This window comes from Hemicordylus capensis, chromosome 5 (genome assembly GCF_027244095.1).
Source record: "Hemicordylus capensis ecotype Gifberg chromosome 5, rHemCap1.1.pri, whole genome shotgun sequence".
Taxonomy (NCBI): domain Eukaryota; kingdom Metazoa; phylum Chordata; class Lepidosauria; order Squamata; family Cordylidae; genus Hemicordylus; species Hemicordylus capensis.
The window spans coordinates 93,705,504-93,733,445 of record NC_069661.1 but is presented as its reverse complement, the minus strand read 5'-3'; the positions used below and the strand labels follow the sequence as shown (position 1 = coordinate 93,733,445).

Genomic DNA, 27,942 nt, shown 5'->3' with positions numbered 1-27,942 from the left:
CAGCGTGAACACATATAGGTTGGATCAGGGCCTACAACCATGATGCTGTTCCTTCTTTATGTTCTCACCCTTATAGTATCTGAACAGACTCTTACCTTATTCAAGAACAGCTCTAAAACAACTAGTTTGAGGGAGCAAAGGGGTGGCAATGAATGCTACTAGGGGAGCAAGGATTTTGCTATATATTAAATAGTAAGGTAAGGTAATTGATGTTATATGTATCTTATTAATGAAGCTGCCTACTCTTGTTGTGACAAGAAGCAATCCATCTACAACTTTCTTCAGATCCAGAGACTTTGACAACTTGCTTCAATACCCATGAAAGCTAGTGGAGGGCAAGTTTTGCTGAATGCTGGGGTGTCTGCTTTTGACTGCATTTTGTTTCATTAAAAATTCTTCCCTCTGAGGGAGGACAGGATGCTTCTTCTGAAGAAGCCTGCATTGGATCCCAGAGTTAAGCAATTATAGGCCTGTCTCCAAACTTCCATGGCTAGGCAAGGTAATTGAGGGGGTAGTGGCCTCCCAGCTCCAGGCAGTCTTGGATGAAACTGTTTATCTAGACCCCTTTCAAACTGGATTCCAGGCATGCTATGGGGTGGAGACTGTCCTGGTCAGCCTGATGGATGATCTCCAACTGGGGATTGACAGAGGGAGTGTGACAATGTTGGTCCTTTTGGATCTCTCAGCAGCTTTTGATGCTCTCAATCATAGTATCCTTCTGGAGCATCTGCGGGAGTTGGGGGTGGGAGGCACTGCTTTGAATTGGTTCCACGCCTATCTCTTGGACAGATTCCAGTTGGTGTCCCTTGGAGACTGTTGCTCTTCAAAATCTGAACTTTCATCTTGTGTCCCTCAGGGCTCCATGCTGTCTCCAATGTTGTTTAACATCTACATGAAACCGCTGGGAGAAACCATCAGGAGATTTGGTGCAGGGTGTTTTCACAGTATGCTGACAACATCCAAATCTATTTCTCTATGTCAACATCATAGGAGTAAGCATAACCTCCCTAAATGCCTGTCTGGAGATGGTGATGGGCTGGATGAGGGATAACAAACTGAGACTGGATCCCGATAATCCGAAGGTACTTATTGTGTGGGGTTGGAACTCAAGAGACAATTTTGGATCTGCCAGTTCTGGTTGGGATCTCGCTTCCCCAGAAGTAACAGGTATGCAGTCTGGGAGTGCTTCTGGATCCTAACCTGGTGTCCCAGGTTGAGGCCTTGACAAGAGGTGCTTTCTATCAGCTTTGACTGATTTACCAGTTGTGTCAATTTCTTGAGATAAACAACGTCAAAACAGTGGTGCATATGCTGGTAACCTCCAGACTTGACCACAGCAATGTGTTCTATGTGGGGATGCCTTTGTACGTAGTCTGGAAACTGCAGCTGATACAGAATGAGGCAGCCAGGTTGGTCTCTGGGTCATTTCAGAAAGACCACATAACTCTTGTATTGAAAGAACTACACTGGCTGCCGATAAGTTTCCAGGCAAAATATAAGGTCATGGTTATAACCTATAGAGACCTAAACAGCTTAGACCCTGGGTAACGTCTTCTTCACCACCCACTGAGATCATCTGAAGAGGTTTGTCTGCAGTTGCCACCGGCTCATCTGGTAGCTACTCAGGGAAGGGCCTTCTCCATTGTTGCCCCGAAGATTTGGCCCCATCCACTCCCAGCACAGTACCTCCAATGACTGTTGCTGTTGTCTATCTTATGTTTATTTTTAGATTGTGAGCCCTTTGGGGACAGGGATCTATCTTATTTGTTTGTTATTTCTCTGTGGTATAGAAATATATATATATATATATATATATATATATATATATATATATATATATATACACATACTCTCTGCTGAAATAAGAGCCTCCCCATCTCTGACAACTTTTTAAAAGGCAGTTAAGACACATTTGTTCACTCAGGCTTTTAATTAGATTTACAATTTTTAACATTGTGTTAAATTTTAAATTATTTTAATGTTTTAATGTTTTAATACTGTTTTAATTTGTATTGTATTGCAAATCACCCAGAGACATACGTTTTGGGTGGTATACAAATATGTCAAATAAAGATAGATAGATAGATAGATAGATAGATAGATAGATAGATAGATAGATAGCCTGGCATTTTCAAACTTATTCAGAAAATGGGCCACATTGTTCTTACTGTATTTTTGGATTAGGCCAAATGTTCCCATCTACTAGGCTAATTTTCTCTTTCTGTCCAATACCATGTGACAGAAAACATTGGGATGGGAAGAGTGGTTAGTACCAGGCCAATCCGCTGCACATAGGCCACATTTGCATGTAACAGGAAACCGGAGATGAAGGGAACTTTGTTTTCAGAAACTGTATGTCTGAATCTGGGCAACTGCAGTTCCATCAAAAAATGAACCTGCGGTTTCCCTCCCCAGACTGTGCTCCATACCTTCGGCATGTAGTGAGGTCTGCCACCTGCACCTCCAATTCTGCAGTGCCAGTGTTATATCCAAACACTGGCACCGCAGTCTGGTTGCTCCTCCCTTGCTCCAGCTGCTATTGGCTGCTGGAGCTCTCCTTCAGTAAAAGATAGTAAAGTGAGACTGCAGAGAGAGAGCTCTCAATTTCCTCCAAATTTGGATGGGAGAGCAGGGGAGAAGGGGCCTGCGGTTCTACATTATGTCAAAAGGTGGGCATAATCTAATCTAGCCCAGTTTCTGGCCAGGAAGGAAGCTCCTAGGAGAGCATTCCAGAGTCTTGGGGCAGCAACAGAGAAGGCCTGTCCCTGTGTAGACAAGCTAGTGGCAACTGCAGACGGACCTCTCTAGATGATCTCAATGGGCGATGGGGCTAATAGTGAAGAAGACAACGACATTCTCTTAAATACCCTATGCCTGAAATGTTTAGGGCTTTATAGGTTATAACCAGCACCTTTCATTTTGCCCAGAATTCTATTGGTAGCCAGTTATGAAATACTTGAATTCAGGATTGTATACCATGCCTCCCAGGTTGTTTAGCTATGCCCCCTGCATATGCCCCCTGCATATTCACAGAGGTGTCCCTGTTTTCATTGGTGAAATATTGGAGGATAAGGGAGAGGCAATCCCTAAATTATGAAGGTCCCAGGACAAGATGGGATTTAAAAGTAAAAGTACAGACACTTTGAATTGGGCCTGAAAGCTCAATAGCAACACAGGCCATCACTGAAAAATTATTTGACTGTTATTATCACCAATACCCTGGTTGCAGCCACCACCTGGCAACCATGAGCATTGCTTTAGGTAATTAAAAGATCTGGGGCCCATGCCCACAATTCCAATGAATGTGGAAGCAGCAGAGAACTACATGAGGCTAGAAACTCTGTCCCATGCTCTATGCAGGTACCTGCACTGCTGCACAACCTATAAGAAAGCTGCTTTATACTGAGTCAGATCATTGGTTCATCTAGCAAAGTACTGTCTACACCGACTGGTAGGGATGTGCAAACAGGTTCAACATCTAAACCTGTTCGGTTTGACTGTTCAGGGTTGAACCGAACAATCCGCTATTTGGTCCAACCCTGGACCAAACACACACCCCCCCGACTGCTTGGGGGTTCGCGGATTTGGGTCTTCCCCCTCTGCCATGGTGGCCATTTTGGCGGCTGCCGTGTCTGCACAATTGGCAGAAACCAATTGTGCAGGCACAGCGGCCTCCAAAATGGCTGTCGCACCATTTTGTGGTGGCATGAAGGGAGGCCGGCGGGGGGAGGGGGAACCTCCGTGGACCCCACCACCACCTCCAACAACTCCCCCAAAGGGTAAGTAAGTAAAAAAAATTTTTAAAAATTGTTCGCAAACCCAGCCTGGACCAAACCAAATGAGGGGGGTTCGAGGGGGTGCCAGACCAAACCGAACTGAACCAGCCACTTCCGTGCACACCCCTACTGATTGGCAGCAGCTCTCCAAGGTTTCAGATGGGAGTCTTTCCCAGCCTGACCTGAAGATGCCACGGAGTGAACCTGCAACCTTCTACATGCAAGCAGATGCTCTACCACTGAGTGAGCACCCTCTAAGGGGGACTATCTTCCAGCAACAGCACTCACATGTAGTCACCCATCCAGATGCAAACCAGGGTGGACTCTACTTAGCAAAGAAGACAATTTATGCTCACTACCACAATATCAGCTCTCCAGAAGAGGTGGCTGATGAGATTCAGGGCTCTGAACAATTCACTGGTGGGCCACCTCCTAATGACATCCCTGGTGGCTGCTTTTGGGAGTGAAGCGGTGACATTTTACACCAGATGCCAATTCTGAGTCATCTTCAAGAGCAGCTGAACTATTGAATAATTCCCTGTAATCAAAGGCAGATTGCGTGAAATGCGGTTGATCCCTGACATGCAAATTACTGGATGGGCTTTGGATTTCTGCAACCCCTCTCCCCTCTCCCGCTAGTCCAGGTTTATTCCTTGATTTGAAAGGAAGAAAGATATCAGAAATACCAATACTACACAATTCACTCCAGAAATTGAAAGTTCTAGGAAAGAATCATGTTACTGCCTTTAGGCTCCTCATGACCAACTGGGATTTAGACAAGACTTACCTTTTCAAACCCAGTTATTGGTTATATAGAAGGAAGTAAAAACACACAAAATAAAACCACAAAAGGATCAGTAACCTAAGCCATAACATACATACCCAAATCAAAAGATGGGTTAGGACTAGTATTTTACAAATTCATTCTTAAAAAAAAAAAAAAAGATATATAAATGGCATTTTACATAGTAGATTTGCACACACAAGAGCACTACATACATTCAAGTTCTCTGGACAATAGAAAGCCATTATTCAACACATACTTGTTAACACACAACCATTTTGACACAACAACCATACATATTTTATAATAATTCTATAATTAGCTCAAGCAACTCCTTTTCAGTTTTCCAAGGTATCTATACATTCCAAGGCTATGCTAAGCCTGTTTGCACGATGCAAGGTCTAGCCCAGTGGTTCTCACACTGGTAGCCTCCAGATGTTGCTGAACTACAACTCCCATCAGCCCCAGCTACAATTTATGGTGGCTGGGGACGATGGGAGTTATAGGTCAGCAACATCTGGAGGAACCCTGGTTGGGAATCTCTGTCCTACAGAAACAGCCAGGGTGTAGGGTGCCATCTCTCTGTAGAGATTACAGCCTGTTTGGAGGCCAAATCTGCTGCTACACCCAAAGGTGCTCCAGGGTTTATCGACTGATTTGGAATTAATTCAGTGAATACTGAATTTCTGAAGACTAGATTTCTGAATTAAGCACAAATCAAGGATTATAATTAATTCAATTAATTAATTAAGTAAATAAGTAAGTAAGAAACAAGGCTGGCAGGTTCTCCCCATCTCTATCTCATATAATGAAATTAAATTTGTGTCATACCCCCCACCAAAAAACAACAGTCAGACCCTTCCTCGTCCTTCAAAGTCTGCAGAGGAAATACAGTTTTAATAGTTTGTGGATTGCTGCTTCAGTCCCCTCATGGCCATAAGTTCTTCCTTCCTATCTTGCTTTGCAAGAGTGAGGAGAAATCTCAGCATGGCTGCAAAAAGTCCTAAAAAACTACTTGCAGGCACAATGAGACAGTCTAAGAACAAGTAATATTCTCATGAATTACTAGTTTCATTTCTGTTAGCACTAGAAACCATTGCACATTAGTTCATGTCAATTTTGGTTACCTCAGAGCACCACTTATCACAAAAAAACAATTACTTGCATAGCATCAGTCATATTATTTACATAGAAAAGATTTCTCCCTCTATAGTAGCTGACCTAATTAAGGCAGAAAAACTGTTCTCTCCCCCAAAGGATTTTTAATACTAAAGAAAAAACAACAGTGTTCATTTGTTGCTAATTTGTTGGGTACCTACTTTTAGGATGACTACCTGGGCGGGGGCATAAAAATGAACCTGTTTTGGTGTGATAAAATTACAACTTCATGAATAAATTGCTTGGAATTGCTGGCTAGGGATGTGTGAGCCAGCTGACTTCAATCTGGGTGTGACATCGAGCTGGCCCAGTTTGGGCGGTCCAAGTTTGAACTGGCCCAGCCCCTAAAGGGGGGTGCCAGCCTGAGTTTGAACCGGACTGGCCCTGGTTCGAAGAACCAGCTCACAGGTCTACTCAGGAGGTAAGTTTGTAAAGGGGAATCGGCGAGGATTCCCTTTACAAGTAAAGGGGTATACTCTTGTAATGTAGGGTGAGGTGGGGGCCTGGGGGGGGGAATGGCTCCTTTTTACCTCTTTACCTTTTGTCTCACCCACAAATGAGTTTTTATAAAAAGTCTAGAAATCCTTATCAGTTTTAGAAGAAGGAAGGAAGGAAGTTGGGGTGGGGATGGGAATGGAATGTGATTTTGCAGGGAAGAGGAACTCCAGAGTCCAGACTGCACCTCTTTATAAAATATCTCTGGTGAATAATTATTATTTTTCAATCTCAGAAAGATTGACTGTTCGTGTGCAGTCTGCATGTCAGCCTTTAATGGTAATATGCAGCAAGGGCTACAATGTTAGGAGTCACCTTTTCACACAGAAATTTGAAAAGGACCTAAAACCTAATGCTAAAATATACAGTACAACTTGTAACTGGTGTGTGTGTGTGTGTGTGTGTGTGTGCACATATTTGTTTAATAAGCTACTTGCATACACAAATGGGAACAAAAGCTGGACCCAGAGATATCTATTTCAATATGTGCTGGCACTGTAAATACAATTAGCTATCTAATTGCATACCCAAATGCAACTGGTGCATTGACATGTGAAATTAATTAAGATTTACATTTGTTAAAAGCAGTTTCATGTTGCTTCTTTCAACCAATTAAATTTACTAAGAAAGATTACAAAACCAGATCAAGCTTTCCTTGAGGTACTGCAATTTTGCATTTATAACCTATGAAAGTACAGTGCTACCCAGCCAACATGTAGCTCTAAGACATACACGTAAAGAGGAAAAACAACAAGCAGAACTGAATATGATCTAATTATCTTTTTCAACTAGTCTTGAACAAAATGTGACTTTCACCTAGTGCTAATTCTATTTTAGCATAGAGATCAAGGCTTCAATGATTTATAGAAGGACTGCTTTAGAAGTTGTCTAATCAGTACTAATGAGCATGACGATAAGTAGGGACAATTATGTTGATGGATACAAGGGCACAAAAATGGCTTCTTTAAAAAAAAAAAAAAAGCTCATATTTTGAAACTGTTGTTGATCCAGAAGGTGAGGCCACTGTCCTGCAAAGATTAGTTTACCATTTACGTTTGAGTGGAAGAATGTGAGAATGTCATCACAAAGTTCTACCAACACAAACTTCATTGACATGATCGGCCAGGCTGTGTTTTTAATTTGTAAGAAAGGTGCACAGAAAGCTGCTGATCAGGATTTAATATGTCACAGATTCCTGTCATTTAACAAAAGTTAACAATTTATCTCTCTGCCATTAAAGCCACTCTCAGCTGTGTACTGTGGTCAGCAGGTGAAGAACAGAGCCAGAGGTATTGAAGGAGACAGGAAGTAATCTTTTCCAAACTGAAAACTCAATTATTTTCAGCAAATTCATGACACAGTCTTTGATGTCAAAAAAACATTTCAAGATTAAAAATTACAATTGCTATAATTTATGTAATATGTACTAAGTATGTTGTGACTAAACATGTTGAAAATGCAGGAGAAAAAAAATAGTTTTCACATCTTCTAATGTCCCCATAAAATTCTAATAGTTGTTACTGGCTGACATCCAGACTAATGAAGCACTTTGTTTTATAGCTGCTTCCCTCGTAAATACAAAGTAATCTTATGTGTGTTTAAGGCTTTATTCCAGGAACAACTCAATTTTCTCCTTCTCCTTTCTCTCTCTTTTCTTTGTGACAACCCCACACACTCTACAGGATCCCCACTGGGACAAACTTCTAATCAACAAAACATAGAGGACTGCTCGATATAATACATGTGTACAGTGATGCTGTGTGCATGCTTTGGGAGAGGAATGGTTTTTGATCTCCCCTTCCCTTTGAAGCAGACTGTGACTCCTAAAAATATGTCCCTGAGGGTCATGCATCCCCTAGGAACATATTTTCACTAATCCTAGACAGCTTCAGCAGGAAAGGGAAATCAATGAAAATTGCTCCTTCCTTTAAGTGTGTGAATAACATTACCACCATTTGTGCTATTTTCAGTCTGGATGTTGGCCATTATATATCTCACACCAACTTTTATACAACTTAATGAAACTCTTCATGCAATCCGTGTGAATGACTAGTGGGCTATCTGCAGGGAAGGAGGGGTTAGCTTACCTTCCCTGCAGACGATTAGAAGCGGTTCCCTGGGTGAGCGGATCGCCCACACTATCGAGAGGTGGCTCTCCTGCGGGCCACCTGCACCTTGCCATGCCTCACCTCACAAGTGTGTGGTGCATTACTAGGAGCTCCCATTCCCCGAGTGTGTCTGCCATGGCTGCAAGCAGCTGCGGCAAAAACACACTCACATAGCCTGGTTTTGGGGCGTGCTTGTACCCAAAACCATGGTTAAGTGGTGGACTACTTAAGTGGGCTCACTGCCGCGCCACCACCAGGAGCCATGTGGTTCCTGGTAGATCTCATGCACAGTGAAAACCAGGCTGGGCTTCCCTAGCCCATTTTTCACTGCCTGTGAGAATAGCTTCAGTTACAAGAAGAGCCTCATTGCCTTGCTATTTAAATTTCTTTTAAAGCTTTCTCTCCAGCATTGGCTGCTCTTGCCTTCCAACTGTAGGCAAAAGTACCTGATCTAGCTGAAGAGTAACTGAAGAGTAGTGGAGAGAAAAATTAGAAGACTAACAGTTACTTATGGCTATTTCCCCTCACAGCTGATACAATTACCTATGTTATTTTTATTTATCTTTGGGGGGGGGGGTATTTTCCAGTAGGCTTATGACATCACCCAGCATTCCATGTGTCCATGTATCTGTGTGCCCCCCCTCGCATCAACTTCACAACACCTGGACCAATATGAACCAAATTGGGTACCATTGTAGGGACACACAGGGACACCTCAATGGCATAGTTTGTGATGATGTCATCCACCCCAATTCAAGATGGCAGACATATACACCTTTGAGGCACAAGTGGGCTAACTTGTGAACCGCCTAACCGATTTGAATCAAGTTTTCTACAGCGGAAGGGACACATAGGGATGCCCCAATGGCATAGTTTGTGATGATGCCATTCACCCTGATTCAAGATAGTGGGCATGTGAACATGTGATGTGCAAGTGGGCTAACTTGTAGTCAGTCTAACTGATTTGAACAAAACGAGGTACAACTGTAGTGAGTGACACACTGGGACACCTCAGTGGTGTAGTTTGTGATGATGTTATCCACCCCAATTCAAGATGGCAGATGTATACACATTTCAGGCACAAGTGGGCTAACTTGTGAATCACTTAACCGATTTGAACCAAACTTGCTACAGTTGTAGCGACACATAGGGATTCCCCAATGGTGTAGTTTGTGATTATGTCATCCACCCTAATCCACGATGGCAGACGCATGAACATTTGAGGCACAACATTTGGGCTAACTTATCGACCTCGATCTGAACCAGATTTAATCCAATTGTAGAGACAGTGAAAAGAAACTAGGCAGATTAGTTCTTACTAGAACAACTTGTTTCTGCATAGCAGAGGAACACTGAAGCAATGCTATATGGCCTATTCAGGGTCGTAGCTATGGGAGAGGGGGGCCGTGTTTGCCCCTCTCTCCAGAGGCCCCTTAGAGTGAAGGAGATAATGAAGCCAATAGGGAAGGGTGAAGCTGGGGCCCCTTCAGGAACAGTGTTCCCTCTAACAGGGATTCCCAGATGTTGTTGACCACAACTCCCAGAACCCCCAGCTGCAATGGGTTTTGCTTGGGGATTATGGGTGTTGTAGTCAAAAACATCTGGAAATCCCTGTTAGAGGGAACACTGCTCAGGAGTTGGGAGGCCCAGGTACTTTGAACCCATATGCTCAATTATAGCTAGACCCCTGGGTCTATTCAATTTGGGTAATTTGCCTTGGTTAGAATGCCCATGGTATTAGTTACAATAATACAAAATAATAACATGCAGGAACTTTTGCCCCTGCTGTGGTCACAATCAGCACCTGGTAGCTGTTATTTAAGTTAATGCCAATGACACATTTAACGTGATCCAAAGTTGAATTGCTGTTAAAAATGTTTCTAGCTCAGAAGAGGAATTTCATGACATGACATAGTGCCCAAACAAGCAACCTACAGACTGTCCAAAGGATAATCCAAGGCTAGGTGAACCACCAGGAAGGAAACCATTTGTCTTGGTATTTCAATCTTAGGATATAAAGAATAGATTAGCAGCAGGCCTATTTTTCAATTGAAAAGCCAAACAAAAGCTATATTTTGGAATCTGGATTAAAACAATCCACATATATATTTGAGATTGGCTGATTGTGTCTTGAAGGCTGTATTGCTCTAAATAATCATTATTTGGCTTGTCCTGCTTCCTTCAAATCAAGGAATTATTGCATTTCAATTGACAGGAAAGAATGCACTGTTCTAATTATTTCTATCTACATTCAATATCTGGGAATAGTAGGACTTAGGAGGAGGAAATTCTCTTTCTCTGAACTCTGACAACAGTAGGACAATGACTCATACCGATGGAATAGACCAAATTAATTAGGCTAAAAAACCTATCACTCCAAATCTTCTGCATAAGCTGCTAACCTGCAATGCTCGCAGCTCAGACATAGCCTCACTTCTCCACACTCTCTTCAGTAGTATGTATTCCCTTCCATTAAAGCTCTGGATATAAAGAAATCATAAGAGTCAGTTCACACATTTGCTGACTGAAAAGTCTATACCCGTGAAGAGAAACTATGCCCCACCCATCATAAAAACAACATGACTTGGAACATACATGCTACATGTATATTCCTTTCCCCATGATCCTTCTCCCATTTATTTATTTATTTATTTATTAGAAACATTTAATATATCACCCACTTCAAAGACTCTGGGTGGTGCACAAAAACATGGAAAACAAGACAACATTAAAAATTAAATTCTAAATTTAAAACTAAAGTAACTAACAAAAAAAAAGGTAAACTACAGGGCAAAAGATAGAGAGTATTACAATAATCTAAGCAGGAGATAATAAGGGTATGGGTCACTGTCATTAATGCCTGTCGATCAAGGTAAGGGCATAATTGGCAAATGAGATGAAGCTGGGCAAAAGCACTTCTGGCTGCAGCCTCCACCTGCTGTTCAAGCAGGAGGCATGAGTCCAAAAGGACCCCCATATCACGAACAAGCTCCTATGGGGGCAGCGCCACCCCCATCTAAAACAAGGTTCACATACAGCTGTTGGACAGTACAAGGGCTGCAAAAAAGTAATTCAGTCTTAGTGGGATTCAGTCTGAGCCTGTTTTGATTCATCCAGACCTTAACAGCTTCCAGGCATTGAGTAAGCACAGAAACAGCATCCCCAGAATGGTCTGGGAGGGCAATATACAGCTGAGTATCATCAATGTATTGATGAAATCTCACCCCAAACTGGGAAATGACCTGACCCAGCAGCTTCATATAGATGTTAAAGAGGACAGGGGCAAGAACTGAACCCTGGGGTACTCCATAAAGGAGTGGCCATAGGTCAGAGCATCTGTCCTCAATGCATACTGACTGGACACGCCTGCTAAGGTAAGAAAGGAACCACTGTAAGACAGTGCCCCTGATACCCAACCCACGCAGGCAGTCAAGAAGGATAGCATGATCGATAGTGTCTAAAGCCACTGAGAGGACCAAGAGAAGGACACTACCCTCATCAAGGTCCCAAAGAAGGTCATCTACCAGAGCGACCAGTGATGTCTCTGAGCTATGCCAAGGACTGAAACCCAACTGATAAGAATTAAGATAACTAGATTCTTTCAAGACCCTCTCAAGTTTGCCACATACAACCCTCTCTGACACCTTCACTAAAAAAGCGAGGTTGGAGATCGATCTATAGTTGTCAAGGACCTCAGGGTCCAGGGAGAGTTTCTTCAAATGAGGGTGAACTATCGCCTCTTTAAGGAGTTAACCAACTCCCGTAGCCAAGAATTAACATTCCCACCGGCTGTTCTAACCAGCCAGGAGGGACAGAGGTCCAAGCAACATGTTGCCGCACCCATACCCGAAAGAATTGTGCCCATATCCTCGACCAGCTCAAAGGTGTCCCATGTAATATCACAAGGCAGAATCTCCTCTATCTGATCATATCCTATAGAAGCAGAGTCCAACTCTAGCTGAAGGCAGGTGACTTTATCAGCAAAGAATCAAGCAAATTGATCACAGCGGCCAGATTGAACATCTACCAGATCCACTCTCCTAAGAAGGGAGCGGATGATCCGGAATAAGGCCTCTGGACGAGAGTCAGCTGATGCTATAAGAGCGGAGAAATAGTGAGATTTCACCGCTCTTATCGTCCTAGAATATTCCAGAATATGAGCAAGTAATCGCATTTGGTCATCTTCAGCACAGGTTTTCCTCCAACGACGTTCCAAGCTTCTTTTGGTCTGCTTCATCTCCCTAAGCAACGCATAGAACCAAGAGAGCAGGGATCCACGAACCTTAAGAGGATGTTTGGGAGCAATTTCATCTAACGCTTTCATGGACTCGATGTGCCAAGATTCCATGAGCTGCACTGGAGAAACGCCCATCAGATTGCAAGGAATGTCCCCAAGAGCCTCCTGGAATCCAACAGGATCCATAAGGCGCCTGGGGTGGACCATCTGTGTTGTACTGTGGTGCCGGTGGAGATGGGGGGGGGGGAGAATCTGCATAATACAATCTGCATATTAAACAGAAAATAATCGGACCATAGCAGGGGAGAGATGACAATGTCTCCTATGACCAGATCTGCCTGCTATTGCCGCGAGAGATAAACCAAGTCCACCCACATGAATTGGTCCCGAAATGATCTGAGATAAGCCCATGGTTGCCATAGAGCTCATGAACTCCTGGACCACTGAACCCCCATCAAGAGCTAGAAGATTGAAATTGCTCAGAACCATAAGTCTAAGGGTCGTAATCACCAGCCCTGACACCAAATCAAGGAGCTCAGAAAGGGCAACAGATGGACAACGAGGAGGTCGATAAACCAAGAGAAGCCCAAGCTTGTCACATCGACCCAGACTTACAGAAAGGCATTCGCACCCCTTCACCTGTAGGGCCCCTGATCAACATAAAAATCACCGCAACACCGCCCCCCCCCCCGGACCATTACCTCAAGGATGATGAAACACAGAGAAGCCAAGTGGACATCTCAGTGAGGGGATTTATTGAAAGGAAAGGATTGTGGCAATTTGGTGTTTCTGTGTATGAATGTGTACACATAAACCCTAGACTACACATTATTTTTAGAGTGGGCTGGTTGAAAAAAAATGCTCTCTGGCACAAGTTGACATGAATGGAGGACTTCCTTTACTGCATGAGGAAGCTATTAATCTGAATCTCCCCTCTATACACATTCCCTATACTTGCTTAAACAAGATTTAATCAATTCTCTATACTTGATTAAACAAGAGTGAAAAACATTGTATTGTGCTGAAATATGCAATTTTAAAATTAAATCTGTTTATCATAATGTATATTTGTTATCATTGTTCGTCCTGTCTGAAAAATTATTATTTAAAAACCCACAAGTATTTGGCACATGTGTAGAAGGGCCATTCAGATGGACAACCTCTCCCACCAGCCATGCATTAAAGGGTCATGTCAGGAGGTTGTCAGGACAGTATTGTCCATACCAGCCCATAGTAAATATTTCTGGAGGCGACGTAAGGCAGTTCTAAAAGAGGCATAAAATTTTCCTATACTTTTTGTATCACATAGTTTGTCCTTACCTAGTACTGTGATAAAACACATTCTCGATCTCTTCTCTAATTTTCTACATAAACTGGCTTATATAAATAGCTCTGTTACCACTAACTACATGGTGGTGCGACTATAGTGCAGTAGTTACATTTTCTGTTATGGACTTAGGGGAACCGAGATTCAAATTCTCACCAAGCTGTGAAACTCACTGGTTAACCTTGGACTAGTCACTAGCTCTCAGCCTAACTTACCTCACTGGGTGGTTTTGGGATAAAATGGGATAACCCCATGTATATCACCTTGAGCCTCTTAGAAGAAGGGCAAGTATACATGCCATAAATAAGTTATTAGGTTCATTAAAATGGAGGATTAAAACAGTCACCCTGACAGTTATTAATAATCTTTGAAGAGAAGTGTTAGGTATTTTTCTACAAATGTTCTAAGATTAACTGTGTATTCCATTGGGAGCTGATATTCAGATATTCGTTAAGAGTATTATCAAGTGTCATAGTAAAAGTTGTACTGCTTCTCCTTTTTATCAAGTCAATTTCAGTGGCAAGGTGCTTCTAAAATTACAGAAACTAAATTACATCACAAAAACTAAAAACTATTCCAATTAAAGCAGGATTCTAGGGGATGAACCTATGAATTATGCAGACTAAATGTCCTCCAAATTCCTCCTTTATTCAGAGAAAGTCCTCAATGTCTGGTATCTCATTGTTCAGCCTGAGGATTTTCTCATTGTTCAGCCTGTACTTTGGCCTAGCAACAAGGCAATGGGTGCCATAAAGCAAGACCACAATATTTACAGTGGAAAAACCATGGCATGCTTGCCAGGTTGTTTGTTTGTTCTGCTGGAACTTTCCTTTATCTGTGTTGGTCCTAACTAGGAAATTCAGATTTTGTGTAATTTTCAGCCAGTATATATAAAGGTTGGGAAATTATACATAATAATGCAGAAAGGCCATCTCATGCAGAAAAGCCATAGCCTATAGTAATATATTGTTCACTGGTAGCTTGAATTAATAGGAAATTAAGATTGGCTATGGACATTACTGAATACAGGAGAGCAGGAAACAAAATAGCTTGTGCCTTCTAATTTCTTTCATTTTTTATGTCAAGACAAAAGTAAAATATCTAAGATGGTCAATGGAAGTAAAGATTCCGGCAGGCTTCTCCAAGCTTATGCTTCTTGAAGAAAAACCTTGGGGACTCATAAAACCCCATCTAAAAGGAGAGACAAGCTTTTTAAGATGCCAACATCTTCCCTGGCTTGAATTCAAATCAGCATTGCTAGCTTTCCTTCTCTTTCCCCACCACCTCCCCATCATTAAGATCCCATCTCTGCGCACCATAAACACTCATCCTTTGCAAACCCCATCCCTTGCACACCATCACACTGCCTCTTGTCTATCTATCACATTTATATATCACCCTATATGAAATCTCAGGGTGGTTTACAATCCAATCAACCAAAACCTACAAATAAGATAAACAGATTAAAATTACTATAAATAAAATGTTAAAATTTTACCAGTTTGGCAGCAGGAGCAGCAGTAGTGGTGCTGAGGAATGAAGAAGCCCCCCCCCTTCCCTCTCTATCACCTTGATGAAGAAAAGGTAGGAGTCACAGAGGCTCTGGTGACTTGTAGGCTGCTTGAAAAGACTACAAGTCCCAAGAGTCACCACACCTTTCCTCTTGGCATGTTGCTCTACAGTGCATGAGGCAGTAGATTGGGGTGGGGTGGGGGCAAGAAAGAAAAAACCTCCCTCAACTCTTCTCCCTGTACTGCTGCTCTGGCTGCCATGACTGAACTAATAAATTAAAACACAGAGGAAGCGCTATTGAAGAGGAATTGAACATTCCCCACCCCATCCTTTTGAAATTTTATTTATTATTTATTTATTTATTCAATTTCTATACAGCCCTTCCAAAAATGGCTCAGGGCGGTTTACACAGAGAAATAATAAATAAATAAGATGGATCCCTGTCCCCAAAAGGGCTCACAATCTAAAAAGAAATATAAGATAGACCCCAGCAACGGTCACTGGAGGTACAGTGCTGCGGGTGGATAGGGCCAGTTACTCTCCCCCTGCTAAATAAAGAGAATCACCACTTTTAAAAGGTGCCTCTTTGAGAAACAATTCTGATAATCTCAATGTTAACCCAAGGTGAGCATGGAAGAGTTTGTCCATCCATGAATGGACATTCAGGATGAATAAACAGCTTGTGAAGTAGGAACTTAATCTTGTCCACTCTGAACATTAAAGAATAGGAAGTATGAGTACCTTTGCACTTTGTGTCTGTCCAGCACTTGATAATATATCCAAGTGGTTCTGTTCCTCACTCTGTTTAATTCTGCTTTCCCACACCTTTACACCAGACGGCAACAGCATACAGATTGTTCACTTTGAGCATAGATTTCCTCAGTCTATCCTACAACACCCACAAGCAGCCAAGCATGCATACACACAACTCTACACTAATGAGATGTCACCACTTGTGCATCTGTTCTGTCTGCTGCACAAGATCAGCTGATTAATAGAGATAACAGTGTAAAACCTAAATGTCCGAAAACATATTAGTAAAACCTGTAAAGATGTATTGTACCAGAGCAGGAGGCAAAGGAGAAGGGCACAGTCTGTATGGGCACTGTAGTCCTTCCATATACTTATTTTTTCCACAGTATATGTCTGTTAATATCAATTTTAAAGACTGTATGTAAAGGCCTCTTAATTCAGACATCTGAAATGGCTGCTTTTGTCTTCCAAGATGAAAGGCAGGCACACTCCAGTACTGTGGACGAAAACCCCAGTGCCTTACCTTTGAAGCTTTCACAAATGTCTCCCTCTTTGCCCGCTCTAAAACCATCAATAAATTCCAGTAGAAACAAAAAAGTTGTCTCGCTAGATCTCTTTCAGCTTCAGTTGTTGTTTCTTGCCTCTGTATTCCAGCTTTTGCTATAAATCATGGCAGTAGACTTTCCCCCCTCAATTGTGTGGGGGTGGGGGGTTGGGGGGTGGGGAGTGTTCTCTGCTTTCTAAACTGACTCTGGGCCAGTCACTTCTCTCTCAGCCTAACCTACTTCACAGGGTTGTTGTGAGGAGAAACCTAAGTATGTAGTACACCACTCTGGTCTCCTTGGAGGAAAAGCGGGATATAACATGTAAACAAACAAACAAAGAGAGTATCATTATCCACCTCGTAGAAATTTAACTAGTAGACAACAACACCTTGTGAGTTTCTCTCATCAGTGATATTTCTGAAACATCGCAAAGACTTGTAAACGTCTCCCATATTTTGCTTATGCTTAATCATGGCCATTTCTTTCATTTTCCTTGAAAGGAGCAAACAACCACTACCTTGTATTTTACAGCTCAGATGATCCAGACTGCCCAAATATTGAAAACTTATTTCCGAAATACTTCCAAGCAGGTATTGTGACAACATTCAGAGTGGGGGCGGGACTCTAATCAAACTCCTCCAATTTGGAAAACAATAAGCCATTACAAACTGGACCCACACTCCCCCAGATTGAGGCTCAGCTTGTAATGACTCATCTCTAGTGCCTAGCTACTGTTTGGATCCTCCATCTTTCCACTGAAGGTGCACAGTGACAAAGAGGGCTGGAATGGTAGCAAGGTCACCTTTGGGGGGGGCAGGGGGGCAAACACAAGTAGCTGCTCCCCACCTGTCCCCATTTCTTTTCAGGCACCCAGCATGTGAGAGATAGTTCACCCACTCAAAATTGCACTTTTTGCCTCTTCTGTGCCCCTTCCTTTCAGTCCCGCCCCCCTGGTATTTACACTGGCCGGAAAGCTTCAGCAGACGTACAGGCCTCATTATCAAGGTCTGCTCAGTGCTCAAAAGGGAATTTCCAGTGCCTCTCAAGCTCAGCCAGTTAAGCAGGCAGGCACTGGCAGGTCTATCTCCCAAGCTCCCTGGCAGTAATGGATTCTTCTGAGCATGTTCTAAAGAATTAAGACCTGCCGAAGTAAGCTCTATTGATTTTCAAAGATAGTTAAAAGCATTAGGAGCATGGGATTGGATTGTTCTTCTTAAAGCAATTCAGTCCAAGTATTTGGGCATAAATGACTTAACTTTTGCTGCATTTGCTCTACACATTTTTAAACTCCAAGCTATTGAGATCATGAGCAAGTGCTCCATCCTCAAACCAATTTGCATCAACGTAATGAATTAATAGTATTTTAATTTATTCCCCATTTTCAGTCTCTCATCTCTGGCACAGCTTAGTATATACAGAATATAGCCTCAAAAGAGATAATTCCCTCTTGAGGTCCTTTAGGAACATTTCAAACAACAATTCATTTGTTTTATTGTAGTTACATCAATAGTGGGAGCCAATAAATTTTGAATTTTTTGGCACAGTAAGGGTCTTTGTTATTGCTGGCATAATTAAATCCTAGATTTACTAAATTATATTATAAAAAAGTAGCTACACCTCCTTACCAGTGGGAGTAATTTGCCTTACCAAAATCTGTTATAACATTTAAATGAAATTGTTAATCAGGGACTATTTACAACTGCACCTGCTCTCATTTGTTACATCAGACTGTATAATCACTGTCAGTTTTTGCAGATTCAACCTACTAATACAACAGAAGTACAGTTAAAGAGAATCCCCATCTGCTGAATTACTTTGGCTTCCAATGGGGATTGGAGGACAGAATTGCAAAGGGGAAGCAAGAAAACACCTCTGATTTTCTCACTTGAAATGGCCGTTTGGTTTGTGTCATGCACCAGAGTGTGAACCTCACAAAGGAAAGATGACTTGTTCATACTCCTTACTGTGATGAATTGCACTGAGGTCAAGCGATGGCAGATCAAGCCAATGACAAAAGGTAAACCAAATAGAAGGCTGCTTCATTAAAAAAGAAAAATACAAGGAATAAATGTAAGCTGCATGTCTCATTATGTTTGAAAGATATAGGTGCAATCTTGGAAGTCACACTTCTGTATAAAGAGCTCTGCAAACTCATTCATCTATCCTGGACAGAAAACTGCATATTCTTTGGAGCCCTCTCAGTTCACAATTCTTCTCAATTCTCATTCATGTCAAGGACGATTGCTCTGAGGGTTGTGTGTGTGTGTGTGTGTGTGTGTGTGTATTTTCAAGAACTGTACAATAATGTCTAGTTCACTCCCACAGCATATCACTCAACTTCCCACCTGTGTTCTTCATGTTTACAGTGTTTCTCAGAAGAGCTGAATGCTGTAGGCATGCTTGCACTGGTTTCCATGATTAGCAGGCTGGGTACCCAGCCTACTGATCATAAAAGCGGGCACAATCAAGCGGACCCACTTACCTCTTCCAAGGAACACTGTAAACATGAAGAGTGCAAGCGGGAGAGTGAAGACAGGACCCCTGAACCCACTTTGAATAATGTAAGCATGTGCAGCTGTTTTTGAATACCTGGACAGGGTTTGTTCTTAAGCCATTCTATTAACAGAGGAATCCAACTTGTCTGGCCTCTGGGGTCACACCCCTTCTTCCCTTACTTGGGATGAGCAATGTTAGGTGTTCATACTCTATTCCATATAACTCCATACTCCAATATTCATACTTTATCTTCACTTGCTTCAGAGATTTGTCCCACAAGGATTTTCTTTGGGCCAACAAAATGTGTAGTCCACAAAATGGAATGCAGCATACCAGGTCCGCCAGGTGCTTGACAAATGCCACCCCATGTTTGCTTGCAGTCCCAAGAAGGCAGGCCCTGGTAGACCATAGTCCATGATTGGTGGGCTGTCTTTGGCTTGCTGAGCTGCAAACAGTGCAGGGTAGGTTTTTCTGGTAAGTTTTCCAAGGAGTGCAGAGATGTGGTCCTTGCAAAGCTTGCAAGGGTCAGATTGATCCATCAGCAGCAATGGGGGCATCTCATTGGCCTGCTACTGCTCCAATAATCTGCTGCCTGAGGCATCTGCCTCACCTAGTCTCATGAAAGGGCTGCCCCTGCATATTTTTATCCTTCCGAAAGTGTCCTTTCTCCCCCCCCCCACATTAAGACCCTCTTTAAGCTTTCCTTCTGTCTATATCCTTGCATTTCCATAGGTTTTTAAATCTATGTGCAGCTATTAGGACTGCACTAATGCCTTTTAAAAATAAAATGGCAAGCATCCCTCAGCTGAAATGGATATTCTGAGCTATTTTGGAAAGTCCTTAAAGCCTATAATATTCATTTCAAAACATCAGGCAACTACTTGACTGCAACTGGATGTCAAAATATGAGGAGCAAGTTTCTGCTGTACACTTCCACCAGCCATCAATTCCTTTCTAGATGTCTATGTGAGACACATCAAATGACTCTTATCAGAAAAGCTTTGTACTACTGAGCCTTCCCTCCTCTTTTACACAGAGAAGACAACAACACTGATGTCTTTAAAAAGCAAATGATTTTGCAGTTTATACATATGAGAGTGCCAGGCATAAAACAGAACATAGGCAGCTGACAAAGTAAAACCAACAATGTATTTCATAATCAATACAGTTTTATGAGTATTCTCTATCTTACTCCTATTGACTGCATGTCTCTGGTAGACAGCTTTACTACATCGCTACATCTGAGATCCCAGAATGAAGGACATCAACCAGTTCTATAATATATAATGAATTCTAGACAGCCAGCAGCGCTAGGCAGGCTGGCTTATTTTGTGATTTTATTTAAAAGGACTTAAAAAAACAACATGTGACTTGGAATCTATAATAATAGATTTCTTTTAAATCCATGTTCAACAGAATCAAGGGGAAAACACATATAAATATTGATAGTGGTGTGGGCCAGTTCACACATTTACCAAGCTGGTAGACATGTAGAGAATCATATGTACAATGTTATATATGGTCCGGGCATGTACAATCCCACCCTCAAAAAAAGGGAGAAGAAATGCAAGTATTGGGCGTTCATATGCACATCAAGTATGACGTATGTGCAGTGGGTGATTGTACAAGAATCAGTCCATTAAGGAACAATCCTGTCTATTTTCTGCCTAGCTCACATATTATAGAAAATGTTTGTTTGTCTTTGTTTCTCTGCTGTTAACATGTAAAGTGCGGTCTTGCACACCATTCACATATATAGATTTTCATGGAGGAACTGAAGCCAAGCAATGGAAAATCAATAGAGTGGTCTACCCAAGAAGCTTTAGAGCAGTGCTGCACAACTGCAGCCCTCCAGCAATTGTTGGACTACAACTCCCATAATCCCCACCCACAGTACCACAATAGTGATGGGAGTTGTAGCCCAATAACAGCTGGATGGTTGAAACTATGTAGCTCTGATTTAGGGGAAAGTGAGAATTGGTTGTGCATAGCACCAGACAATCAAAAATCAAGGGATGAAGATGCTGCCATTCCAAATCTATTCATTCTTTCAGGTCATGACTTTACTATCACAGTAAGACATTTTCAAGCATGCTTCACTGTTGCTGCTCTCAGCCAAGGAACACTGGGTGATGAGGATCTGGGAAACAGGCTTTGGAGAGTCCAAAAAAGAATTTTCACAATTCTTTGTTCTTTTGGAAAAGCCAGGCCATCTGAATCAGTTTCAAACCGTGTTAAATGTGTAGTGAAGATATGAGCTAAGACAAGCATAGGCTATGGCAGAACAAGCTCTGTTTTGACCTGGGAAGCAAAGGAATTCACTCTGGGGCTCTGAATTCTTTCTTTCTTTCTTTCTTTCTTTCTTTCTTTCTTTCTTTCTTTCTTTCTTTCTTTCTTTTTGAGGACATGTGAGATGAATACTGCAATCATTATGCATAGCAGAGGATTATAATTCAGTTATTGTAAATGTTTAACATTTCTAGGTATATATATATACATTATATTTAATTTTCCATGTATATTTTCTCTTCTGTTCACTTCCAGTTTCCCCTTTTACAACTAATAAGTCTAGTGAATTAATTTTGTAAGAACAAAATTGCATGAACATAGCCAAACAAATAAAATGTAGTCCTATCCATCAACTGTATTTTGCCTTCTTTTCTTTTTTTACCCCTTTGCGCTCTCTCTCTCTCTCTTTGTTTTGGTAGACCTGCTCTACTAAATACAGTTACAGATTCAGATTTAAGCTGATGAATTATGGGCTCCAGTGACAAATGTTACAAAAGGTACAAAAAGGTGCAATACAAACCCAACATTTACAAAAGGTGCAATACAAACCCCATTAAAAAAAAACCAAACCAAAATATCTACAAGAAATGCATAGATGACACCACTTTTAGTAACATATCTTGCATTTGAAAGGTAACTTGGAATTTGATCTATATAGTGTCAGTACATTTTTTAAAAATAAGGTAACAGCTATGGGTCTGTGAAAAGGTAGAATTGTAATTTAGCATTTTGCATGTGAATAGCTTTGGATTAAAATTTTTGATTATGTATTCAGAAGCTTTAGAAACTTTCAGTTCTGTAACTTATTCACACTTCAAATCACAATAGCTGCATTTTATGGAAACATAAACTTACGAAGTTTTAAAAGATTTAATGATAGGGTTTGGGATGAATGCCAGAATGAAAACTGATGAAATGAGTAGGAAGGCAGGTACCATATAATTACTTTAATTACTCATGAGGAGGAGAAAAAAAATCCATTAGAAACTGGCATGCCTGGAAAGTCACTTCCACTGGCAGAAACAAAGGCACTTTTGGAAAAGAATATTTATTGATACCTTCATATATCAGATTACTAATATTTTAAAAAGAGAGAGGGGATTACACGACTCTTATGAAAAGGGTATGAAGACACATTTGCATTCTTCTATTTAGACGTTACTGACATGATGCATGAACATATAAAATAGACACAAAGGAATCTAAGAATCAGAGTGACACGGGCATGTTTGTATTAGATATAGCAAACTGCTGGTAGGGATGTGTGAACCGGCTCAAAGCTGAGCCTGTTTGCCATTGAACCCGGCCGGCCTGAGGTCCAGCCGAACCCCCGGAGCCAGCTTGGGGCCAGTTCAGGGTTCTAAAGTGTAAGAAATAATTTTTACAAAAATTACCACTGAGTTCGGTGACCTCTGGGAGTCCTGCCACAGCCGTAGAAGCAGAGTCTCTAACAATTTCCCCTCCCCCATTGACCTCCCCCCAGACTTTTATGGAGCAGTTCAGAATGTTTTCATGTGACCTGGCCGTGCAAATGGCCATGGCCCATGTGCAGTGGCCTTCAAAATGGCCCCCACAACTATGGAGAGGGCAGAAACGGCCTGAAAATGGGCCAAACTGGTCCGCAGAAAACCAGGGGGAGGTTGGAGAGAAGAGGGGGAGGGGGAACTACCGGAGACCCCCCACAGACACAGAAGCACCCCCTAGAGGCTGCAAAACCTGGTTGTACGCATTTTAAAAATAATGTTTACACTTTAGAACCCTGAACCAGCTTGAATTCAAGCTGAGCTGGGATTCTAGTTTGGGGTGGGGTGGCAAAAGTGAACATGCTTGGTCTGATTCAGTCCAGTTTGGACTCAAACCAAACTGGGCAAATGTCGTAAATCTGTTGGCTTGGCTAACCCGACAGGATTTACAACTGCTTCTGCTCTACTTCTGTTAGTTAAACCGAAAGACTGGAAATAAGAGTAGCAGCAAAGCTGCATGAATGAAAGCAAAAAAGACTCCCAAAGAAAAATAGTAGTAAACAAAATAAAATCCCTTGAACTAAACTAGGTACCCCCCTCTACGATAACTGAGTAAGAACTGGGGGGGAGGGGAACAGAGCAAGGAATGAACTGAACAAGGGACAACAGAACAAGGAATGAACAGAACAAGGGCAGGCTGGAACACGAAAGGTTGAAGAATTCAAAATATGAACACAGTCTTCAGTAAGTGAAAGTTGCTAACAGCAATCTGTGCCAATAACATTCTGCTTAATATAGGGCTCAAGATAACCGGCAGCCAATCAGGCTTTTCTGACTCAGCACTTCTATTTCCTCTCTTGTGATATCTTGTGCCTGTGTGTCTCCCACTGAGCCTTTCTCTTGAGATGCCTTCTTAACACAGGTGAAATTCCAGCTTCCTCCTGTTCAACCCTCATGTCTGCCGGCTGCTCAGACTCCTCTGTATGGTGCCGATCCAGCCCAGCTCCAGAGTCTGTTCTCCCAGCCAAATTCTGCTGCTATGCCTCTGAGCCTGTACTCCCGACCAAGTCCTCCCGTTCCTCCTCTGACTCTTCTGACTCAGAGGTCTGAGCCATGACACCAAACCAGTTTTGCACACATCCCTAATTGCTGGTAACGTGTTCAATGTTATAATCATCTTACACCACAATCCGCTATTTATTCAAAAGTAAAAGTCATTCTGTTCAGTGGGGCTTACTCCAGTAGGGGTATGCGAGCCTGCTTGATACAAGTTGGACTAGAGGTCCAACAGACATGGCTCGACAGGTTTGGGTTTAAACTGGACCAGCCCCATAAAGAATGAGGCTGATCTGAATTTAAATCAAACCAGCTGGAATGGCTCAAATGGCTCAAGCCATTAAAATGCAGCCATTTTACAGTGGCAGTGGCCATTTTGTGACATGTGTCATGATGGCTTGGTTCTCCTGTCAATGACTTGTGATTGGTCAGCTATGTTCTCTCCTCCAGTTGGTTTGCCATTGTGTTGTTGGGACAACTGTGCCCCCATTGGCTTGGGGAGATGTATGGGGGGTGCAGAAAGGAGGGAGATTCAAAATATATTTAAGCACAATTCCTGGCCTAGCAAAATTAATGCTTCTTGGAGTTGCTTGGAAGACTGGAGAGAGCTTCTTCCTGCTGGCTGAGTGGAGTCTCTGGGCTACCCAGAGGTTTGCCTTGGAGGCTTGGAAGCTATTTATTTATTTGATTGATTGATTGATTTAGTGGGGGGGGGGGTTCCCCCCTCCTGGCTGGTTGCTTCCATTTTTTATTTTTAAAGCAGAGCTTTACTTGGCTCTTGCTGCATACCCTGCCAGCCAGCCAGGCTCTGTGCCCAGCCGGGCTTCTTGGACTGTTGAACCTGCTCTGCTGCACTCTGTTATTTGTTTGTTTGTTTGTTTGTTTGTTTGTTTGTTTGTTTAACTGCAGTTGGTGACTGTGCCTTACTGAAACAGAGAAAGGCTTTGCCATTTTTTTTTCTGTCTTGATTTTCCCCACTTTTATTATATTATATTTTTTTACCTTTTGGCTTTTAAATTTTATTTTTGTTTAATTTATTTTGTTTGTATGAAGGGTGGCCCTGAAGGCCCCCATCTGGCCTCCACCAGCTGTGAGCGAGTGCCAGGTATGTTGTTCTGCTGCACCTGCAGTCCCTGGATTCTATCTCCAACTGAAGACATCAAAAGGTGAAGATGTCAGAGGGTTAGTAAACCACTTGCCTCCCTAGATTCGGTGTTTAAAAGGGGCCAGTCTGTTTTTGTGTGTGGAGGGGAGAGGTTTGCTGTTTGCTGGTTATTCCTATGTTGTTTTTTTACAGGTGTGTGCTAAATTAGTTTAGGTGTGGTGGTGGGTGGGTGCTAGGTTAAAAAAAATCATACCAGAGTAGCTGGCAGAGGGAGGGGTAGCCCTGATACTGGTGGGGCTAGGGGATGAGGAAAGTGAGGAAGGTGGGAGGGGTGAGCACAGTCGCCCACTCCCCAAATTCCTCCACCCCAATGTGGCAACACATCTTGTGGTGTCACCCTGGGATCCTTTCCACTGCTGACAGTACTAGCACACCTAGTTGTGTTTCTTCGAGTGGTATGCAAGTGGCATGCAAATGGCATGCACTAGCTTCTCTGAAGCAGGGGACACTGCCTGTCAAACAGTGGGCCCAGTCACCATCCCTTCTTCACAGGGAAAAGTGTAGTTCCCTATAAAGAAGTCAATTCAAACCAAGAGTCCACAACACATAAAAATTTCTAAAAATCCAGCCCTTTGCTTGATTCCTTTGGGGGTTGGGTGGCAGTTGGCACCCATGCAGCCTTACTACCCAAACCATTTTGGTGCCCCTAGGTGCTACCCATGAGGAATTATGGGCAAGCAAGTCCCCATTATTCCCTATGGCTGAACCATTTAGAACATCTAAAGCATGGTTTGAGCTCAAACCGAACCACAGGTTGGACTGCCTGAACCAGTACTTCAGCTGGGGGACCCAGTTTGAGCCCAGTTCTAACTCAAACCAAATTGGTAAAACTGGTTTTGTGCACATCTCTATATTCAAGGGTAATGTTTATAGAATTGCAGCCTCTTAATGAAAAATCAAACATGGCTATATAGTTGCCCTATGCAATGTGAATTCTCTACGTTCTGCAGCTATTCAAAACCCTGTATGGCCAAATAGCTTCATAGCAGGTAATGTGCTATTAACTTTCTTTCATTCATATTGGATCCCAGATCTGCATGATAAATTAATTTTTCAACCAAAGGAATGTATGGATACAAAGATCTGAGGAACCACCAAGCACCTGGAACACCTGCGAAGTGCAAAATATTTGGCGGCATATTCTAGGGCACTCAGTCCCCATGGAAAGGTCTGCAGGAGATGTTGTTGAAACAATCAGGTTTGCTTTTAAGAATAATATATTTGTTGTTTTCTTTCGCCATGATGTGTCATTGTGGGCTTATTTGGGATGTGTGTGCCTTGCATCCAATGTTTAAATTTAACTTGACTAGAGACAAGGGATATGACACCTATATTCTGCAGAGAACATGGGGACATGTTCTGGGGCACACCGTTAGTCCATGTGGGGAACTTGAAAGGCTTGCTGTGTCTCATTACCACTCTGCATCAACTGAGAGTGGACCACCAAACATTCTCAGTACTCTTCTACAGCTGCAGCTTGCAGGAAAAGACCAACAGTTGAAGGCAAGATATTTTTTAGGAACACATGTCTGCCATTTCTGCTCTTCCCCATGACAACGTCCCAGTACACAGCTTTAAAAAACACTGAAATCTACTTTAGCTAGATAGTAGCTGGTACTGCTGCACTGAAATACAATCAAACAGTACTTACTATCAAAATTCCAGTGAAAATGGAACTTTGCCTCCTACAGTGCCATTCCTTCAGAGGAATTCTACAAGATTCTGTACTGCTAATTAGTTCCTTCCATTCCTGCAGTGCTCCCAGGAGAAGAGGCATGCTCACAAAATATTATTTTGTTACAGTTCTGCTCTGTTATTAGGCTGTTAATTGTTATCAAGGTTCTGACAAACACCACTGTATGTCTTCCTATGTATACTTGGAGACTTCCATTCTCACGTTGGGATTGGCTTAATATTGCATCTTGTTTGACCCACTTTGGTATATTTTTAAAAGCACCTTTTTGAAATTGGGATTCCTCTTTCATCTAACAGATCTCTAAACTGTGCAACTTAATTAACAGATAATTAAATGCCCAACAATGAAACACGTTAGGGAATAACATGTTATTGTAGTCACAGAAGATTAAGAGGTCTGTACATTTAACAAAATAAGCTGAACAGAACTGGGAACAGGAGAAGTTGTCAGTGTTTTAAATGTTTACTGCTGTAAGAGTTTATGTTTTTAAACTCCAGCTTCCCTATGATTAATTTGAGTGGCAATAAAATGATATTTTGCTTTGTAATATATATAATAATGTAACTGCATCTAGTTATTGTACCTTATTTAAATTTCTCGATTGTGACATATATTATTAAGTTCACTGGTAGTATTTATTCAGCCTGCCACATTCAAAGGTTCAGAATAACTTTGAAGTTCAATGTTTCTTCATTTGTTTGTGAATACAGAATACCAAATATATACTTCATGTAGATATACACTGTAAAGGGGAAACCTTGAATACATGTTTGAAGTTTCTTTTGGTGTAGAACTGACTGAACATACAGTTATTCTCCAAATGATCTTAGGTCTGTTGCTCTCCTTAAATAATGATCGAGATAATTATCTAAGACATTTTTGTATGACATGGTAATCTTACTGATAATTATATAGACCCTAAAATTATATAGCACCCTAAAGAAGTGCTTCCACTAAAAACACAAATGGCCAGTAGCGTTGCCACAACTGGATGTGTGTGTGCTAAGAACATGAGCCCCAGGACCCTGCAGGGCCACCCTTGCTGCCTTCCCCACCCCTATATTGCTCACCCCCACTGCCAT

General features: G+C 42.0%; 1 protein-coding gene across 11 annotated transcripts in view; it reads right to left on the bottom strand.

Moving 5' to 3' along the window:
- SGCZ (sarcoglycan zeta) overlaps nucleotides 1-27,942 on the bottom strand; it is an 889,976-nt gene that overhangs the window by 456,451 nt on the left and 405,583 nt on the right. For 4 of the 11 annotated variants that reach the window (XM_053253779.1, XM_053253766.1, XM_053253776.1 and 1 more), the window contains exon 1: nucleotides 16,674-16,786. The exons of 6 other annotated variants lie outside the window; for them this stretch is intronic. In XM_053253779.1, the coding sequence (XP_053109754.1) occupies nucleotides 16,674-16,721 (48 nt within the window). In that variant the 5' untranslated portion in view covers nucleotides 16,722-16,786. Of the gene's footprint in view, nucleotides 1-10,723; nucleotides 10,794-16,673; nucleotides 16,787-27,942 lie in introns of those variants that run through there. One more of the 11 variants, XM_053253768.1, reaches the window with a different exon arrangement.